At 43.0% G+C, this 15,626-nt stretch overlaps 1 protein-coding gene across 2 annotated transcripts in view; it reads left to right on the top strand.

The window, feature by feature from the left end:
• Dnm3 (dynamin 3) overlaps positions 1-15,626 on the top strand; it is a 430,502-nt gene that overhangs the window by 205,915 nt on the left and 208,961 nt on the right. For both annotated transcript variants that reach the window (XM_027934994.3, XM_027934997.2), the window contains one exon: positions 2,038-2,151. In XM_027934994.3, the coding sequence (XP_027790795.1) occupies positions 2,038-2,151 (114 nt within the window). The remainder of the gene's footprint in view (positions 1-2,037; positions 2,152-15,626) is intronic.

Here is a 15,626-nt window from a genome sequence, read left to right as displayed (position 1 = left end):
AGGTGTGAGGTCCGCGGCTTTCAGGTCTCCCTTTCAGGGTCTGCCCGCCTTCTTCATCCCTCCTCCTCCTCTGCACTAGGTGGCTCCTTCATGTTTTGTCCTTGCTTGTCCCTCTCTAGGGAAAACAGATAGGCAAACTCCTGCCCTGACGAACCCTCCTGCCCTTCCGGGGCACCACCTTCTCGAGGCAGGCCTGTGGCCACTTCCCAAGGGGTGGGATGCCCTCCTTGCCCTTGGCTCCTCCTGTACAACTGCATTGAGTACTTCCCGCCTCCCCACCCCCAGCCGTACAGTGTGCTGAGAGCATGCACGGCGACATCGTCACACTCTCCTCACCACGACAGGTGGCAGGCGCTGAGGGAATGTTTATTGGGCTGAACCCCGGGCTCCTCTGGATGGAGACCACGTGTGCTAGAAGCAGGCGAAATGGTGGTGGAGCACGTGGAAGACGCCTGGCGAATAGTCAGTCCCCTCCAGTGGCACTGTGACTGTCACATGGCATGGAGCCCTGGCAGCGTGGTGACGAACTGGTGTGAAATAACTGAACTCTCTCCTCCTGCTGGAAATGTAGAAATGGTCAGTCGCCCGAAGGGAACGGACACACACATGCGGTCGGTGGTCTTCACACTCTGGCAGGAGTCGGAGTCCCCTGGGGAGTAAGCTCAGCTGTAAATTCCTGGGTTTCGTGCGTATGAATCCTGGTCCATTCAGAGGGGTCGTGATCCAGGGAAAGTACCCCTGTGACTAGAGAGAGAGGTCACCTGAGATATTTCCCTGAGATGTACCGCTTCGTTCTTCCCACAGTAGAGAGTGAGAAGGGGCGATTCTCATCAACAGAGGAAGCTTCCTTAGTCTGGACCTGAGAAGGATGTCCTTTGGGGTCTTTTAAAGCAATGGAGCTCTAGAGAGGAGGACAGGCATCCAGGAGATGCTGGCACAGCCGGTTGTGGGTGGCAGCCTGGGAACGTGCCGGATGTGGAAGATCAGCGGGAGAGCCTTGGCCAACTCCAAGATTTCCCCCAGGATTGGCCTTCGTTCCCCACTAGGAAACCTAAGAGCACTATAACAATGAAGTCTGATTATAAGAGCATTTCATCTTCTTTAGGAACTGACTGTCATTCAGTAAGTCATTTTTGATGTTTCAGGATCTCTAGGACATTGAAGGATTTGGGCAGAGGACAGCTACTCACATTTAGAACAACAACATACAGTTCCATGCAGAATTGCATTTCTGGTTCTCTGACAGTAAAATCACCTAGCAGAGGTCCGGCATACTATGCCATGTGGAAAACAATTTCATTCTCAACTACTGTGAGGGGAAAAAATGCATTTCCTTTAAATGCCACTTGTGCTTTTTGTCAAATGGGTAGTCCAGGTTGCTAATGTTTTAAAGTTGGAAATCTATTTAAAAATTATTGTGAAGATGCCCCATGTTTTGTGCCTGGTGAATAACTAGAAGTCAATGAATAAGCCAAGGCCTTTTTAAAAAAACTCACTTTTCATTGTAGTTTATAATTTCGGCTTTCTCCTTCACTCAGGCAACTCCCGGCTGTTAACAAGGAGCTAATTGGTTGGCGTGTGTTCCTGCTTCTCACCACTTGCTGCCAGCCTCTGCTGTGAATCCTAATGAGCTGCAAACCAGGCGGCCAAATGGAGCAGTAGGCTGCAGGGGAGAGGAGCGGTGGGCACGGGAGCCGGTCACTCAGCCAGGCGGCCACGCAGTTTAGACTGCAGCAGCCGTGAGCAGGCCTGGCACCAGTGTGCTGGGCGGCCTCAATTCCATTCCTGTGTGTCTCAGTCACTCTGTTCCCGCCATCCATATGAGTCTGAGATTTTTATCCATTAGTGGAAGAGACTTCCCCCTGGTCATCTGCGCATTTGGAAGGTGAACTCTCTTGAAGGGTTAAATAGAAGTTAAGCTTTGGGAGAGCGGTGCTGTCTTACTGTCCTTTCTATCTCGTTTCTAACTTCACTGAGTCCGACCTCCGTTGGCTGGTGTCTTACTGAGCGCCTGTGCTGGTGTGTGTCCTCTTGCAGGTGATCCGGAAGGGCTGGCTCACCATCAGCAACATCGGCATCATGAAAGGAGGCTCCAAGGGTTATTGGTTCGTGCTCACTGCCGAGAGCTTGTCGTGGTACAAGGATGACGAGGTAAGCCAGGGATGACTAGAGGGACAGAGTCTTCCTACTAAAGCATTTCCAATTTTAAACTAATCGCGACTGCGATATATGCAGTTTCCAGCCACAGTGGTTCTCTGTCAGTGAGACTTAGCTTGGAACGTTTATGTAAAGAGACACGGTTTTCCCTGCATAGAGTTTTGATTCCGCAGTGTTTTCCTCAGATTTCTTTTCCTGTTTATTTCTTTGGTGCTGTGATATCTTGCTCACGTGAAGAGACGTGGTCAGGCGTCGGGATTGGAAACTTCCTTCTTTATGATACTTTCAAGGTACTGGTACATACGTGAACGCAGTTTTCATTATAATGCGTTGGAAAGACCTAAGCCAGGAAACACCTTAAGACTGAAGCCAACACCAACGCAGAGTTGGTAAAGTGTTTTGGAACTGGTGCTTTGACATCTGTCTCAAATGAAGAAATTTTGAAAACGTTCACTTCACTGGTCTCTAAGTGAGTTCCCGATCACTGTTTATACACATTTTGTTCTCTGGGAATTCAATATCTCTGTAAAAGGCTAAATTATGGTACTTATGTTCTGGCTTATGTTAAGATGTTAATAATGCTGATCCTGTGACTTACTATTAAAGGAGGAAAATGTTGTGTTAATCTTACAGAACCATTAAAGTGCTCTAAAGTGACACAGGTAAATTTTGGGGGGGGAGGGCATGAATTGAACAGTTTTGGAAATTTTGAAAGCTCTGGTCTGACCCAAGAAGTTTGGGTTTTATATCGTAGCATGCAACCATTGAAGAATACTGTCTGATAGCAAAGCCACGTAAAGGTGAGGTTATCTCAGTTTCATTTGGCTATAAAGGGCCTGTTTCTGAATTAAAGGCCCTTCCCATCTTAGCTTGGGATCTTTTGAAAATATTTGAAGGTACCTTTGTCAGTTCTTAGAGGAGAAGTCTCATGTTTTATGGTTCTTTCCATTTCCCAAAGGCTCTGTGTGCAATAGTGAATTGAGAAAATATTGTACGATTAGTCAATTGCCACTAAGTTTCTCCAGTCGAGGAACTCAAGTTCTACAGAAATGTGAAAAGAAAATTGGTATTCAGAAGCTTAGGTTTGAATTTTTATGTCACTGATCTCAGAAGGTGACTGGGCCGGGTGGCGGTTGAGGACAGGCAGTGGTTTCTCCCCCTTCCTGGACACTCCACGCCCCTAGGACTCTACTTTTGCAGATCACAACTTGAGGAGCTCTGAGACATTCTCCTAGGTGTAAAAAAATTGGTGATCAATTATCTTCTGTGCTCTTCAGTTGCTCTAGGGTATATTCTTTTAGATACATTTCCCCCCAACAATTCAGGTGGCCATCTGTGTACATTCACAGTATCAGTCTTGAGGTCCTTCTCCATTACACAGGGGCAAGAAAAAGACTCTAGTAAGGTTGTTTCTCCAGGACTGAGCTCCTCCATGGCAGGACATGTAGTGCTGCTGAGGATCCCTCACTTGGTGGCGAGCCTAGGCCCTCAACCCTCACTGTGGGCGAGAAGCCAGGGCTTCCTGGGATTGGCCGTGTTGCCCCGGCCCTGAGGACTCGGGGTATGACCTCCAGATGTCTCAGGTCCCGGGCATTACCACCAGGGCCTGCGAGGACTTGGGTGGCAGGACGGTAGGGAGTACAGCTGTAGGGTTCTCTCATCTGGCCACTTGGGTCCTGGGATGAGCCCATGGGCAGGTGCCTGGTGCTCCCTGTGGGGAAGGAGGAAGCCTGGCAGCTTGGTGAGCTCACGGCACCAGTCCTCTCCTCTGAAGACGCAGGACAACTGTCTACAAAATCGCTGCCCCGGAGTCTCCCTCACAGATTTCAGCAAATAAAAGGTAAATGTGCGCAGCTGTACTATTACCCGGGGGGCCAGCAGGCGTCTATTGAAAGTCTGTGTGCGTGGGGCTGGGGTTATGGCTCAGCGGTAGAGCGCTCGCCTGGCATGGGCAGGGCCCTGGGTTCCATCCTCAGCACCACATATAAATAAATAAAGTTATCGTGTACAACTACAACTACAAAAAATAAATATTTTTTTTTTTTTTTTAAAAAAGGAAGTCTGAGTGTGGAGGGAGGTTGGGCCACAGGAGGGGAGGGAAAGGGTGGCCTTTGGCATGGCACGATCTAGATGAAGACCCTCTAGGGAAGGGGAGCGTTCTCCATTTAGATCATGTCAGGGAGGAGGAAATGACCGGCGAGATTGGGTTCTACGGGGATCTACCCACCAAGAAGACTGAAAATATTGTGTCAGACGTTAAGCGCCCTCAAGAAACTAAAATAGGGCCATGAGGGAGAAAGTGAGGGGAGGGGCCTTCAGGTGGGTGACTGCAAGGGATAATACCTGTGAGAGCGCAGTGAGGAGCTGTGCAGATTCTGCTGAGGAACATTCCAGAAGCAGGAGCAGAGAGGGTGAAAACCCTGGAGCTGGGAACTGACAGGGACCGGGAGCTGTGGGTGAGAGGAGCAGGAAATAAAGGCAGAGACACAGGGTGGAGGCCTTTAAGACCCGCTCAACTGTTTGGAATTTATTTGGAGGATAATCAAAGGTCTTTGGGTGTTCCAGCAGGGTGTGACACGATCGGATTCACTAGGAGACTGCTGGGGCTCTGGGTCGTGCCTGGTGGGCAGGGTGGGGTATGTGTGTGGAGAGCAGAGGGGTGGCTGGCTAGGAAACCTCAGTGGCAGTGCGGGCGGAGAGGGTGGTGAGTAGCGCTGGGCAGCACCTAGGGGTGGGGCGCTGACCGTCAGGCCAGCAAAGCTACAGCTGCTCTTGGCTCCTCGGCTGCAGTTACTCATTCAGAATCTGCTCAAGGAACAAGACGGGGATTCTCAAAACAAACGCCTGACTCCAGAATGACTGTGGCCTTCAAAGCGTGGGCATCACTCAGTCCCAGCTGGCCCTTCCTTGGTGGCACCTCTGTCCTTCTCTACCCTGCTCTGTTTGCTTCTCCTGCTACTGCAGACGGTTCAAGGCCACCACCACGGCAAAGGAGAGGTCAGCGCTGTTCATCCTTTACTTGGGAGCCCAGGTTCCCCGGGTGGTTAGGATCTGCCAGGAGCCCAGGTTGGGGGGACGGTCTGGGGAGAGAAGGTCCACAGGAGATCTCAGGGGCAGGCGCAGAGGAGGGACCCTTGGCTGGCCTTGAATTCTCATGACACTTATTCGTGGGCAGCAAGGTCTAAAACGATGCTTAGGTTCCACGAAGGTCTTGCTGCTGCGGTTCATGATGTGTGGATTGCCTGGGTTCAGTGGACCACCCCGAAAACCGCGATTTAAAATATTCCTGTGGAAATAAGCTGGAGTCTTAACTAAAGTGTTGGAGCCGGTTGGTTGGTGGTGAGTCAAGGGCTTGTACTTGGACCCGGGACGCCCAGGGCACTCACACACTTAGGAAATCCTGGTACATTTCTTAGTCAAGTAAGGTGACATGGGAAATGTCATTAAGTTGCAGATTTGTTCACTTATTCAGTGATAAATTTATAATCAACTTTTCATAGTGTGTTTTAATATTTTTATATGTGCCAACCTTCTGCTTTCTTATGTAATTAGACTGGTATCTTTACATTGAAATCTAAATGGCTGCTCAATAAATAGCATATCACACAAATGTATATGGTTTTATTTAACTTATGACAGGTTTGTAATAAATGACTTAAGAAATACATTTGTGATTAAGAAACAATAGCTCATATAGTTTTCCAGGATGACATCAGCTGAACACAAGGCCCTGTAGACCACACGCCCAGTGCCGTGGAGAGGGGAGGTAGGTGCTGGTGGATGCGGGTTTACTGTGAGGAGCTGCCAGTGCTGGGTCAGTTCCCTTCACCTCAGTCTTTTTACTGTCCCTGACATTGCTCAGCAGAGCATCTCAAAGGGACTGTGTAGGACTCGGAGAAATCGTGTGTTAATGAGTGCTCTTGGCATCTGTTTTAGTTTGCTTTTATGTTGCTGTGACCAAAAGACCTGACCAAAAAAACATTGTAGAGGAGGAAAATTTGTTTTTTGGCTCAGGGTTTCAAAGGCTCAGTTCATGGCCCATTGACTGCGTGGCTCTGGGCCCGAGGTGAGACAGACCACCACGGCAGGAGGACACGGCCAATAGGAAGCAGAGGGAGCTCTGCTAACCAGGGCAAATGTAAATCCCAAAGGCAGCCCCCCCCCCCCCCCGCAGTTAATCAGTAATTGGTGGACTAATCCATCGATCAGATTAAGGCTCTCTTAACCTAATCATTTCACCTCTGTACATTCTTGCACATGAGCTTCTGGGGGCACCTCATACCTACACGGTCGCAGCATCACACTGGTATGTTTATTCCTGCCGTTGAAAGTAGCACCTCACTCCTCTCCCATGTAATGTCATTCTTGCACTCAAATGTCTGCCAGTTTCCATGTTGTGTCATGTCATGTTGTGAGATACGATGCATGAGATCTGGATTTTCTTACTAGAGAGCCGTGAGGTTCACATAACAGGAGGGAGCTCAATTCCCACGTTTCCATCAGGACCTTCCCCACTGCCTCCCCTCCTGCCTTCGTCTCCGGTGTCTTCACCGTTTGTTCCTAAGCTGGCAGCTGGTGTAATAATTTTAAGTTACAGTTGGTACAACTGTAGTAGTAAGACTGCAGCATTTTTCTGATCTCTTCCCATTGGAACTGGATCTATCTGCCCTACTCTTGAATTTTGGATGGAAGCGTCAACCCCCACCTCCACCCTCCGAATCTGTGGACTGGACGTTTTGAATCAGTACTTTACAACACGATAACTTACTTTTGATAGATGACCTTCATAGAAAGGTTGCTGCCCACGTCCCAGGTGATGGTAAGTCTTCATGTGTGGTCTTCCCAATGCGGTGAACTTAGAGTAGCCATCATTCAGCTATCTACTTGACTGTTTTTTGTCATCTTAACATTACTGCAAGATTGGAGCTTTCCATAACACAAAGAAGTACACCATCTTTCACAGGGTTAGACAATTAGTTAGCAATAACTGAGAGGATACGTCAAAGCCTTGTTGTACTCCTATCTAGTTCATGTGGCAAAAACCCAGACCTGGGAAATTCCTGCACAAATGGCCCCGAGCCCGTTTCCAGGGGTTGCATGGCCTCTTTCTGGTTCATCTTCCCCAGCTCACTGTGCCAGTGTGTGTACCCCGAGGGCCTGCAGGGTGGGGTGAGGACAGAGCTTGGACATGCAGCCTTGTGTCCATAGGTCTCCTTTCTGATCTGAGGCAGGTGGTACTTACTTAGCTCTTTGATGTCTATCAAATAACAACCTAAGATCACTGGTGCTACTTTACCAAGGAGTTGGGGATGAAGTACAGCAATGCAGATGACCTCAACTAGAACAGATGTCCCTCTGCATGGCAGTTTTTAGCCAGGGGGGACCCCAGTCAGGGTGTTACTGGCAGCTTTAGCCTTGTTTCTGTTTCTCTCTTCACCGCCTATCTCTCCCTCAGTGCTGTCAACCTGGAATGTCCCACACTCGAGGTGCTCCTCTGTGAATACAGGTAAAATCAGCTCCCCTGTCGACATCTAGTCCAGCACTCACTGCAGGCTCCCAGCAGATCAGAATGTCCAACCAAGCCAAACGGCCTTCCAGGGGGCAGGAAGCCGAGGTCAGAGCTGTGGTGGCAATAGCATTTCCCCTGCCCTTCCACCTGTTACAGCTGATGAAGGCCAGCTTCCAGTCTGAGGATCCTGATGACGATGGCTGTCACCGTGACGGTTCACAAGTATGGAGTATTTATAGTTGAACAGGCACTGACCTAAGTAGCCCTTCATTGACACTCTCCATTCTAGAAATTCAAAGAGAATGAGCAACTCAGCCAGCTGCTGTGTGCCAGTGCTGTGCTCCTAATTGCCTGAATGTTTTCCAGTAGTTATTTTCTGCGTAGCAGCACTATCCTGACCCCAAGATAAAATGAGTAGTAAGGATTTCATGTACCTGCCCTTCTGAGCAATGTTTTCCACTAGAGAAAGCACAGAAGTCAGTAAAAACCTACCAGAGGCTGATTACAGGCTCTGGATAAAATAAAGCCAGAGAGTGTCTGGGGTGGGGGTCACGGGATGAGTGGTCAGAGAATGTTTGTGCTCATGTCTCGTGACAGGAGTGAGCCTGGTGACCTGGCTTCAACCCAGAGGGACTGCAGCAGAGAGACAGGGCCTGGATGTGAAGGGCTTTAATTCTAAGAGTGACGAGGAGCTGTTCCACTTTCCAACTGCAAGAGTCTCATGATCAGACTTGAAGTTTTCACAGACTCCCCGGGTTGTCTCTTGGGGGACTGACTGAAGAGGGCAAAACTGATGCGAGCTGTTTTACCAGGCCTACTGGTAAAAAGCCATGGTGGCTTGGGAGGGGCCAGTCCAGTGACATTGACGGAAGTGGGCGGAGCCAAGGGGTTCTTCAGGACCCCCCTCCCATGCACAGTCAGCAAGCCTCAGGGGCTCAGGAGCACTTGTTCTGTGCCCCTGGCCCACCAGTGGCTGCAGTGCCGGGAGGAGGTGCTGCGTGAATATGGACTAGCAGAGGTAAGGTGGAGCAAGTGGGTGGACAGGCGCAGCATTCATCAGCCTGCGGGTTAGCAGGTGCCTGACCGAATTATCAAACTGCTGGGTAGAATCACCATTAGAGTAGGTCGTCTTGGACTTGTGTTAATTTTCATCACAGAAGGTTCATGGATTTTCTCCTTCTTCTCTGACTCAGAAACATGACTTCTGGATTGAAGATCCTTTAAATGAAAAAAAAAAATCAATTTTTCAGTGTTATTTTCCCACATAAATATATGTTGCACAGTTCTTGGGGAGAATTTAGAAAAAGGCAAGGCATGGGAATAAAATAGAGCCTGTCATTTCAAAAGAATCTTTGGTCTAGATGATTTACATTAATATTTTAACATAAAAATTTGAACAAAGTGATGGCCTTTCTTTAAAACTAAGTCTGAAATATAAATTTTAGGGGAATAATCTGCTTTGATTCGAGGAAAAAAGAACTTTATTTATTTATTTAATTTTTTTTTTACCAAGGATTGAACCTAGGGGGTGCTTGACCAATGAGCCATGTCTCCAGCCCTTTTTATATTTTATTTTGACGGGATCTTGCCAAGTTGCTTAGGGCCTGGCTAAGTTGCTGTGGCTGGCTTTGAATTTGCAAACCTTCTGCCTCAGTCTCCTGAGCCAATAGGATTACAGGCATGCACCACCACACCTGGCTCTAAAGTTTTAACATCAATGAGAAATGAATAAAAAATATATATATATATATGTGTGTGTGTGTGTGTGTGTGTGTGTGTAAATTGTGCCAGTTAAAATGTCTGAAGAGAAGGGACTATTAATTTTTTCATAGTAAAGGCACTTAGTCAATATTCTGTTTCTCAAGCCCAATGTAAAGTTTAACATCATCCTGGACCACTCCTCAGAAAGTGGAAAGGACCAAATTCCCATGGAAATGTACTAAACCGTACATTTTTTGAAGAAAATCCAAAATCTCCATCAAAATTAGACATTCTTTGGACTCATAAGAAATTACAGGCCTCATTTTTGTGGGTTGAAATGTTTGGATGGCTTGATAAGGAGATTATATAATTCCCCTTATAGGGATATTTATTTAGTATTGTTTTTATTGTGTGGCTGTAACTGATGACAAATGTTGCTTCAGTGACAGGAAACATAGTGGCAGCCATATGCCTGGAAGGTCCGGATTTTGAGGACAAGACATGTTGATGTGGTTCTGCCCTCTGCGTCTGAGGCTCTCAAGGTGGTGCCTGCTTTCCACTAGGCCTGTGCCCTCTGTGAGGCAGGAGGTCAGCATCCAGCCGTGAACACTGCTCCCATCCTTGAGATGTTTTACCTAGCCCAAACTTGGATAGTTAAAAAAAAAAATCCAAATAAATACTGAACTTAATTCATTTATATTACTTAAAATTCTTCATCTTCATGGTTGTGTCTTTTTTCACAAACGATCTTATCTTATGCTTTTTAATGCCGGATTATTTCATGCAAACATTTCTACATTCTGGCATTATCCAAAGATTTGCAATTTTGAAAAAAAAAAGTATCATTTAATAAACTATAATGGCCAATGCTATTTCAGCTTTATTAAATATGCATTCGGGGGGCTAGGGGTGTATCTCAGTGGTAGAGTGCTTGCCTAGCATATGTGAGGCCCTGGGTTCGATCCTCAGCACCACATAAAGATAAATAAAGGTTTTGTGTCTATCTACAACTAAAAATATTTTTTTAGATCCAAACCCACTCCTCTATATGCATTGTTTGTTTTGTTCAAAAGTTTAGACTGGAAGGACCCTATTACCTTTTATATTATCCTTTCCCAGAAGAGTTAAAAAAATTAAATGTGCCTTAATTTAAAATGCATACGAAACATTATTTTAAGATTTTTTTGAGATGTAAGTTTAAAAATAAGTTTTTCAAAAAGTTATTAACTTCATGTTTTACCAAAGGAAATGCTTAATGAGTGCTTCACTTTGGAATCAATCTCTTCCCCACCCCTCCTGGGATTATGGTGGTCTGCAGCAGGCTCCTAAGGTTCTGCCTGGGTTATTGTGTCACCCGAGGGTGTTCCAGCTCTGTCCTGGGCTGCCTCTCGGGGCACCATGGAAAGACTGTGCGTGTGAACTTCTGTAGACAGTGTTTGCTGTAGGTTGAGTAAAGCATTTAAAATCAGGTGAAATTGTGTAAATAATTCTTGGGGCACTTTTACATTGTCTTTCTGTTTATATATTACATTTTGTGAAGGATTGTTTCATACTTTTGTCGGCCAGTCATGGGCATTTTATTTAAGGTAAAACCCTGCCTTGCCAATGAGTCTTGGAGAAGCACAAGTGGATTTTAGCAGATGGTGTATTTCTGTAACTGCAGATTGTTTAAATGCAAGACATTAGCTTTAATCCTATTTTTACATCACAGTCTTGCCCATCACTCAGGGTTTAAATTTTTTTTCCCTAAAAAAAAACCATATTGTCAGGTTTGATTTAAATATCACACGTTCAGAAATTTTGGAACCTTATGAGGCCTTTATCCTTCATACTAAATCTTTTCACTTTAAAAATAAAACATTTGAATGGAAAATAGTTTTTAAAACATACACTTAAAATGTTTGATCATTACATTTTAAAAAATAGACAATTTGGGGTAGCCTCATGACCTATTTAAGCTTAAAAGATTAAAATTAATTTTAAATACCGAAAGCTAAAACATTTTGATGAACCAAATCCAAGCTGTCAAATTTCTGATTTTACCCATCTTCCCACCGTTTGCCCTGAAGTGTTAGAGAAATATTCCCATACAAAAACCTGCCCTGCTGTTTTACTCCAGTGAACAGTGCATAAATGGAAGTTGGATATCTCCTCAAAAGATATGAGGGAGCAACGATGCACATTCGTCCCTTGTGCTTATGAAAATATTGAATTTCCCAAAGATCTCAAGGGAGTGAGTGTTTACAGTGAATAGAAAGCTTGTGTTCCAAGTGAATGCGCTGCCCATAAATTCTACTCCGGGAATGTAGTGTGAGCCGCTTCTTAGCTAAACATGACACAGTAGTAAATCTATGTGCATTGCGATATTTTTGCAAATATTGAAGTTTCAATTTTGACATTCCATCTATCAAGAGGAGAAGCAATTATTTTAATGAATTTGAAAATTATATTGGAAAATTTTTTTATCACCGTCCTTTCCCAGACCAGAGTGGCAGTCTCTTAATTCAGAATACTGGATCCTCTGGAATATTATCTTTTTTCTCCTTACTCTTCATGCCCCGGCCTCTCCCCCACCCCCGAAGAAAAAGTCATGATATAGAAAATGAAAACGATTCTTTGTTTATGGGTTTAGCAGTATTGGAATAATTTATTCTTTGTCAAACATCAGACTGAAGTTATGTTGTTCTGATATATGGATTTCTTATGCTGATTATGGGATGCTGCAAAGATACGTACAATAAGTGTCAAGGGTGGTGATTTACTGACAACAGTTAGGAAAACAGAACTATAGAAATCACAGGAACATTTTCAGAAATGGGTTTTATTATATTTCATAGCACGACTTGCTTTACTTTTGGTGTGTTTTAATATATGAATCAAAATAAAATAATAATAATATAATACATACGAGTTAAGTATTAAGCCAACAGATTAAAACCCCAGGCCCGAGCCCCTCATTTTGGTTGCAGCTCTTGGTGTAGATGCTATGGTGTGAGGGCTGCTTGGTCTCAATGGCTGGTGGTCACTCAGGCTGGGTTGTCATGTGACTGCCTGTCTGTGCCTGCTGTACAGGTGAGCGGATGTTCTGCACAGCAAGTGTAGACAGGCAGACACGTGACAACTCTGTCCAGCCAGGCCCTTGGTTCCTTCAGGTGTCCTTTGCTCATGGACAGACACAATCAGCCTGTTTTCCAGATTGGGTGATTTGGGAGGGTAAGGGGAGAGGGAGAAAAACACACAATAGAATTAAACATTAAAACATTATGGAACTAAAAACAAGTTAGACTTTTGACTTTATTCAGAAAGTACACTTATATACATTTGTTCCAAATGTGCTAACATAAATAATTGGTGTAACAGAAAACTCACATTAAAATTTTAAGGGGGAGGAAGAAAAGATTAAACACAAGGTTTATTCTTAAATCCAATTCCTATTATAACTGGCCCAAATGCAGTCAGAGTTCAGAGTAATTGAACCAGATGTTTTTCCTCTTCACGAAAACTTTGCATATTTTAATGCTGAAGTTAAAGATAAAGACCATGTTTATACATGTTTCTTGTAGTAGATAAGTACCATAACCTTGCCTGTGAAAAAGAAAATTGTCATCTACATGGTAACAGCAGCCATTCTCAAAATAATTTATGAGCCTATTGTATTTGGCAGCCCAACCAATGCACTTTGGTATCTGATGCTTTGATAATGGGCTTTTTCAAGGGAATATATATATATATATATATATATATATATATATATATATATATATAATTTTTTTTTTTTACCAATACCATAGTAAACAACAGGAATTTATTTAAATTTCTCATTTTCCTTTTAAATGCAAACTTTCTAAGTATGTCTGTGAAAGCTAAACAAAAGGCAGTTGTGGGATTAAGTTATGCACCTCCTAATTAACTCCAGGGTCATGCCAGGAATCAAAGGTGCAAACTGGAGAGCTTCACCCACAGTGCAGCTCACACTGTGCAGTATAGTTACGAATAGCACCTTAAACACAGGAAAGGAAAATTCATTTCACTTCCAAAAATTAAAACCAGACCCTTTGAAAATTTTCTTTGTAATTTGTATAAGAAAGAATTAATGGTGTTAAATATGTAGCTATAAAATATAATTCTGGCTCTTTTAATACAAATTATCAATTCACATAAGTAACAACTTCCATCCCCTTTGAAAATCAAAATATCCAGGCAGTAAAAATTCTAATAAGAGAGATTTAAAAACAACAGCAACAACAACAACAAAAGCTACATTATTGTCCAAGGAGTATATAGTTAGGATATTTTTCAAAGAATTTTAAAGAAAACAAATAGTTTGTTATTTACCTTTAATTTTAAAATTCTGAGAAAATAGCAAACAAATTTTATGGGGAGCAAAATGCTTTTCAGAGACTGAAAAAAAAAAACGACACTTTTAACAATTCTACATTTTTACGTAGTGACTAAAGTTTTAACAAAGAACTGATGAGTGCAATTTCCTATGCATTTGCTTGATTTTAAGAAATCAGTGTTTGATTCTGTTTCTGGCCATCACTGCTGATCAGAAGAATTTTTTTTTTTGTCTTGACAGAATCAAAAACATCAATAAACCTGGCTGCTATTTAAATATATAAGGTTAGAGTATGCAAAAAATAAGTACCTTAAGGTATCATTGTGTTGTTGTTACTTTCTTTCAGTGCAACAGAAAGTAATTATAGAGTGATTCACTCACAAAGGATATCCTGGTATAAATTAAAAATTACTCTAATTCTGTATAGCTTTCCCTCTCTCCCATAAATAATTTGATCCAGTTTACTCTGCTCAATTAAAGGAATGATGCATGCAACCTGAAAAAACAAAAAGAAATATTTGTGAGTTTATACGTTATCCTTCAATGAGAAATAGTTTTATTAAACCAAGATATCTAAATTATTTTAGTTCGAAATATCATAACTTTTTTTTTTCAGGTGGAAAACATCGTGCTAAAAAAAATGAGAAAAATGACTTCTCATAAGGCTTTTAGGCAATTTATGTTTCCAATAGATTTTAAAACAGTCCTAGCGCAGGTGTGGCATATGCATATTTCATAATTATGTTGAACCTACCCCAAAACTTGTTAAAAATATGAAAACTAAGGGGAAAAAAAGTAAGATGTTTTTTCCTGTTTCTCAAACTATAAGCGTATATATTAGATTATTATTACTTAAAATCCTAGCCAAAATATAAAAGAGTTATTACATTATTGGCAGGCCGTGTAATTATTTGTATGACCATTTCACTTTATTTCCTTTTTGTCTCTCATCTCTTAAGAAAAAGATGCAAGAAAAGAATCATCTTCTAAGTCTTATGCAATAAAGATAAGCCAAAGTAACTCCAGTAAACTGGTCATCACGAGAAGTCAGAAAATTGAAAATGAAAATTGAACTATGTTTCTTAATTTATTTCATCATTCCCTATTTATTAAAACTGATAAAAATTCTAAATAAGAGACCTTTGAAAAAGAGTTAAATATTTATATCTACGTAACTTGCAGGACACTAAAGTACGAAAGTCTCGGTCTCAACTCGGGAATTTCCTGTCTCGGGTTAAAGTCTGACCTTCCAGTTATTTTAAGCTGGGATTTCTGAGTGATGGTCTTTTAGTTATTATTTGGACATTATTATGATGGGTGGGCTGTTTTCCCCTTAGAGTAAAATGAGGTTTTTTTTTTAAAAAAAAAAAAAAAAAAAAAAACACGCAGATCCCTTATGGAGTCATTGAAAATGTTGGCTTCTCTTTAGTGGGCAGGGACGTTTTTGGACGAATGACTTTTTTTTATTTTACCAAGTTGTACTTTCTTTTCATTTCCTATAACAGCTTAAGATTTCAACAAAAGGCTGGGTGGGAGGGGGGTAACTTCTTTCATTAGGATTTTTATGCCTAACCTCTTTCCCACAGAGTGAAGTGCCTGGGTGGTCTGCAGGCGAGAGGTGGGGGCAGATAGTATATTTTGGTCTTTTAAAAACATAAACATGTTGTCTGGGGTGAAAGCTCCACGCCAGGCAGGAAGGATATTAAGCCTATTGACTAATTGCAGGAAAGCCATCAGTGTGAAACGTGGTCCCACTCTAAACAAACTTGCTTTGATTTTGAGATCTATGGCTTAAGGAAAACAGGTTTAACAATTTTAGTAGACTATTTTACGTGATGGTGATCCTCTTCCAAATTAATTGCAGAGTGGTGGTGTTGAAGCTCAGGCTGGATTTCCTTTCTCTTAGATGGCTGAAAAAAT

The sequence above is a fragment of the Marmota flaviventris genome, chromosome 12, assembly GCF_047511675.1.
Source record: "Marmota flaviventris isolate mMarFla1 chromosome 12, mMarFla1.hap1, whole genome shotgun sequence".
Classification (NCBI taxonomy): Eukaryota; Metazoa; Chordata; class Mammalia; order Rodentia; family Sciuridae; genus Marmota; species Marmota flaviventris.
Note: the sequence above shows the minus strand (reverse complement) of the source record. Positions and strands in the feature narration are given on the sequence as shown.